The sequence below is a fragment of the Egretta garzetta genome, unplaced genomic scaffold (assembly GCF_000687185.1).
Source record: "Egretta garzetta isolate BGI_Z169 unplaced genomic scaffold, ASM68718v1 scaffold264, whole genome shotgun sequence".
Classification (NCBI taxonomy): Eukaryota; Metazoa; Chordata; class Aves; order Pelecaniformes; family Ardeidae; genus Egretta; species Egretta garzetta.
The window spans coordinates 4,627,071-4,632,884 of NW_009259685.1; the positions used below are offsets into that span (position 1 = coordinate 4,627,071).

General features: G+C 41.7%; 1 protein-coding gene across 1 annotated transcript in view; it reads left to right on the forward strand.

Moving 5' to 3' along the window:
• Window positions 1–5,669: 5,669 nt before the first annotated feature.
• CUNH5orf49 (chromosome unknown C5orf49 homolog) overlaps window positions 5,670–5,814 on the forward strand; it is an 8,400-nt gene continuing 8,255 nt past the window's right edge. The window contains exon 1 of the mRNA XM_009638722.1: window positions 5,670–5,749. Within this exon, the coding sequence (XP_009637017.1) occupies window positions 5,670–5,749 (80 nt within the window). The remainder of the gene's footprint in view (window positions 5,750–5,814) is intronic.

Sequence of the window (5,814 nt, forward strand, 5' to 3'; positions counted from 1 at the left end):
CCTTTCAGAAGGAGTTCTTAGAATTGTGGGTCACAAATAAATGGCATCAGGCCACAGTCTCACTGCGTGTGGCACAGTTTACTCACAGCAGCCATCTGCCTGCTAGCAAATTGGAATGGCAGTAGATTTCAATTGCCTGCATTTGCAGTAAAATAGACAGTCTGAATTTTGAAGCCTTTATGTTAGTCTAAAATCAAAATGCAAGTTGTTTCAGTTATGTCCAACATGACACACTTGACATCTCACCCAGCGCTGGAGACTTTTGATCAGTAACTCTCAAGATAGGTGGTCAGTCCAATAAAATCTCATTAAAAATGTTTTGTTGCCTTTATGATTTCTTCCTTTTAATTAGTAAGTTAAGATAAATATTTTCCAGTGGAATGGAAGGCTTTCCAAATAGCTCACATGGCAGCAGAAACAATGTCCCAGTCATTGCCTAAAACAAGCTATCACTTAGCTATGCTTAAGACTTCTCCTAAACCCCTGCTCTCCACTTACTACAAATTTGTGCTAGGAACAATTGGAAAAAAAAAGTTATAAAATCTCTTAGACTTTGAATGTACTCTGGGCCCTTGAAATCATTCTGGTATTATCACAGGTGAAAGCAATCATTTCTCACTGTGGATGAAAACCCTTTATGTAAAGTTGATTACGTTGTACTGTTGTATCTATGTGCAGCTTTCAGGTATAACCTGTACATTCAGGATTTTGCTTTTCATTTGTATTCTTGCACGCTTTGGGCATGAGCAGCAAACCTTGTACCTAACCCGATAGCCTTGTTTCTATGATTTTTACAAAAGGTAAACAATATTATACTTCTGTAAGCCATGAAACGTTAAAACATTTGAATGGCCATGAGCTGACTGGTCCAATGAAATATAAAGATATGTACGCGCCCTCCAAGAGAATGTTGAAAATGCCCTTGTTCAGACCACTCATGTTTCACTGGTGATCTTCTCTCATTTTGTAGTTGCATTCAGATTCTTGCAGCCAAATCCTGCTAAAGAACAGGGAAGTGGGCAAAAGTTGATTATACATGCGGCATGATGCCCAGACAAAGAAAGGTGCATACCATCCTCCCTCCAGCCTTCAGTTACTGACTTATTATTACCTTTCTAGCACTGAGAAGCTATTTGTATTCAATAAATACTTTTTGTCTTCCAATGCATTTTACATCTACTGTTTATACTGTTTTATTTTTCCCCTGTCTGGATTGACCCAGAGTTCTTGTATCCTCTTTCTTCCTCTCCCTCAGCAATTTCATCTGCCTTGGTAACTGGATATAAGTAACCCTGCTCACGTATCCATGTGTAACTTGAAAAGCTTTACAAGAACCATACAAACCAGTATTCGAGATGCCATGTATTCCACATCGCAGTAAGGCTCAAGTTCAGCGACTTCCCTGTTGGTGCCGTAGTTCGTAGTTGTATGCTAGTGAACCGCAAAGGACGTGACTTCCAAAAGTACAATGCAAATGCATTTCACACCGTGAGGCAGCAGCCAAAACGTCAATGTAAGAGTGATTCACTGTGGTCTGGGAAAATGAAATCTGAACGGGAACACCTGAGGAGCCTGATGGATTTCTTTTTCAAAACCAATGCTTTGCTCCAATTTATGGAGGGCTACCAAGGGACAGGAAGAAAGATTAGACTTGCAGATATTTTTGTTAACTACAAAAGTAGTTGGGATTACCTGTAAATTAATGCTATTCAGCTGCTTTTCTAAAGAGAGACATTAGCATCATATTTATGCTGTGTGAAAAGCATTTTTCATTCTCTTTATATTCCTTTATGATTCCTCTGTTTTGTAAAATATCTACAGACCTTTCGTTTTTCTGCTGAGGCACAGGTAGGAGTTCAACCTGCTCGTTTCTAAAGAGACAGCTGTGAGCACATGAAGGTAGAGCTGTTGAAAGTCCATCCTGTTTTGTTTTCAGAACCTCACATCAGGACAAATAATTAGCTATGTTGTCAGGATGCTTTATAGAGCAGAAGGTTTACTGTTACAAGGAATGGTTACCTTGTCCTTTGATATGTTGTTTTCCTTTTGGTTGTACTTCTGTATGAAGACACTTCAGTTTTTCATTTCAGATAGCAGATTCTCCTTCACCTGACCTAGACACCACCCTTCAACACTTTTTACAAGTGGACCCCAAACAATTTTAAGACCAGGGCTTGTCAGTTTTGTTTTTCCTTTCTTGTCTAAAATAGTGGAGTGACTCTGGAGAAGATATAAATGTAGAATGAGATATATGTGCCTTAAATAAAACATGTAATTAAGAGATTATTTTTGTTCCTCCAAGTACTTCAAATTTGTGTGGATTTGTCAGAAGTGGTGTATATATCAGTTGTATCTGGTTCACCCTCAAGTTTGCCACGTATTAATTTTAAACATTTTCAAATTCAGGAGGGGGAATTATTCAGGTCAATTTAGTTTTTAATATGTCAAAATGCAAGATAAGTGTATTTTAATCCTGTTTGCAATTATGAAGGTATGAACCCCTTTATGTTGTAGGATGCCACTGTTCAAAACAAAGATTCTGCCAAGAATTGTTTGAAATATTTTGATGGGGGTATTTTTCAAATATATTTGTAGCCATTAAGATGCTCTTCAGGAAAATCTGAGTTTTGACAGGAAAAAATGCACGTGAAGTATTTTGAAAGATTGACATTCCTGGACTAGAAATTTTCATGTTTGCATTCCAAAACAGTGCTACAAAAAACAATTGTTACAAAAGTAATGTCCACCTTGTGTATAAAATTGTGTATCACTCTACTTACCAAGAGGGTTATTAAACAGGATATTCATCTGACTCGGTGAATTGGAATATCCATTCAGCAGATATCAGACAGCATATAAATAATAACTGAAGTTATATCAGTTATCCAGTTATTATTTTATAATTGTTTTCAAATTATTAAAATAAAAATGATAATAATTACTTGAAAAGCCTAATTCTCCAGTCAAGCAGTTGAAATTGTAGTCACAGGCCACCCAGGAAATGTTTCCAATCTGCAGACCAAGGCTCAGTCATTGTAATTGTGTAAAGAATTATTTGAAACCACAGATGTATTCAGGGAAAATTAAAAAAATTCCCAAGCAGCTCATGAACTAAACCCCCCCTGCCCTGAAGATTGCAAAAGGTATGATGACTTCTGCAGGTGATGTACCATTGTCTCCGCCTCCTTCAGAAAACCTCTGAAGAGCCTTCCTGTTTGAGACGGGCAGCCTGTCACTAATTTAGGGTCTGGAAGAAACAAGCACTTGTGTGAAATGACTGGCTTGGGCCAAAGCTATGGTAGTGGGAAGGGGACTGAGTTTTTGAGCCATTTTTGTTTCACCCTCCTTTTCTAGGGCCGTCGGATGCAGCATTGGTTGGCAAAGTCTCTCTCTCCTTCATGGATTAGCTGAGGGTCAGGAACATGCAGCAATCTGATACATGTTGAGGTCAAACAGCAAGGACAGGAGATGAATTGCTCAGCCTTAATCTGAGGCTAGCCATCTCAGCTCTAAGTGACACGAGTTTGAAACAGGTACGTCAGCTTGTAGAAAGAAAACAGCTACCGTGGTTTTTCTGCGTATCAGTGACCTGTCCAGTTATGTCATCTGTCATCTTGCGCCTGTCCCATCTCCACCCCCCTGTTGTTGATTCCGTCCCATTCCCCACACCCCACCCTCCCCACCCCCACATTACCATTTGCTTCACAAATTCCTTTTAGGAATTTTCTTGCAGTTATTCCATACGCCAGTTTGACATTTCAGAACAGTGACCCTGCCTCTGAGTCGCCTTTATGACTACAAAAGTACATAACAACATATTTGAAATTCAGGAACCTTAGCAGTGGAACCTGAGGGGCATATTGCTAATCCCTAAAAAGACAGGCAATTGAACTTCTGAACACTGAATTCAAAGCAACTTTTAACACTTTGGTCTCTGAGCTTAGCTGTATTTGAATGCTTACTTCTGACCAAATAGATTAAAATTTCTCCATCGTCCTCTCGCAATTGTTTACATGTTGGTATTTAAATTCTGAAAGGAACATACTGACCTCCAGTGCTAACCTGTAACAGGAACATACGCTGAACAGTAGCATAGTAGCAGCATTATGAGCTAAGTCCGGTTATAACTGGAACAAAACCCCCTGGGCACTTATATCCTGCTTCTGGGCACTCTGCAAAAGGTGACCAGGAAGAAAAGGCTTTGTAAAATTCAAGTAATTCTAAAGGGATTTATACCTTCATAGGGCAGGAAAAATTAACTGAAAACCATCATTTTAGGTGATTTCAAATGGGTGGTTTAGGACAAAACTGTAACAAGCATCCAGCAGTATTTTTGACAATCTGAATTGCACCCAGATAGCGCAATCCAATTAATGCCATCTTAAATGTTAATCAATATGAGCTACGTGTGAACAGTAAAAGGAAATCTGGAGATAAACATTTCAGATCTGACTTCAGAGCTCTTGCCTAGCTTAGTTGAGATTTCTGGCGAATGATTTCTTGCTGCTCTATTTATAGCTGCAGCTTCAGCTGAGCTGCTTTTTATAAATGGGCTTGCTATCTCTTGGTGCTCGGACTAAACTACAAAAAAGCACTTGCACCGTGGCAAACATGTCTCTGCGCAGGGAGCTGATGGAAGGCAGCTGTTGGGTTTTCAATTCTACTGCTTGCTTATGCTGCACTGATTTGGCCCATGCTGCAGAAGGAAGAGGGCCCTAATTGTTAGAGGGGCGTTATTAGATAAGCAGATGGGAATTGTCACGAATGATTAAAAAAAACACACACCCAAGACTGCAGAGCATAGATAATTCCACACTGCACCTGAAAAGAAGCCGGAGGCTACATTATTCAGTGTGTTAGTGATGGGAGAGTGGCAGCTATGTAGTAGGGATGGGACTTTTACATCAGCAGACCTGAATTATCACAGGGGTCCATGATGCCCAAAAGAATTGCTTGCAAAGATCTCTGGTACCCTGAATGCTGGGTGCTTGGTGGTTTGGGTTTTGTTGTTGTTTTTTTTTTTTTTTTAATAAATCTTGGATATTCAGTAAAAATAAGATGCCTGGAAGAGCACTGTTGGGAAAGCGCTTGCCAAAAGATACCAGCAGCAATAATAACAGTAATGTTGTACCTACGGCACGCTAGTTCTGCAACTGTGGTTGCAGGAAAGAAAAGTAAAGCAAACCACGGAGTCACAGATCCCCAAGCGGCATAGTTACGCCTGTGTTACAGCAGGATAACCGTGAGGTGAGTATCAAAATTAGGAGCCAAGTGCTACCAGGGTAGAGCAGTTTCAGAGTCAATCTGGTGTTAGAGACGTGCAGCCAGTAGACGCTGACTTTCGGTGCCCCCAATGCGAGTCTTTGCATGTGAGAGAGGTTTCCAACCGCATTGCCTGAAATTGCCGGACATCGTGTTAAAACCTATGCCCGAGTGGGCGAGGAGGCGCAGGCTGAAGAGCCCCCAAGGCTCCCCCCCCCACCCCCCGCCCCGAGAGTCGGGATCCTCATTCTGGTGGCAACTCCACGTTTTTTTGGTGCGGTTTTACTCAACGTCTCCACTTAAAAGGGGGTTTCTGGATTAGTGCGAACAGCCACGGGAAAAAGTCGGTCCCCTCGGGCCAGGCTTTGCTCTAACCTTCTGCCCCGGCTTCCAAGGACTTACACGGGATGGGGGAGCCGGCCATGAGGGCCGGGCCGCAGGTCGGGCTGCCCGCTGAGGTGGCCCTGAGGCCGCTGCTCAAAACTGGGCCCGAGCCCTCACGCCGGGCAGCCGGCAAACCCACGCTTCCAGGTTTAACACCGCCCCGAGGAA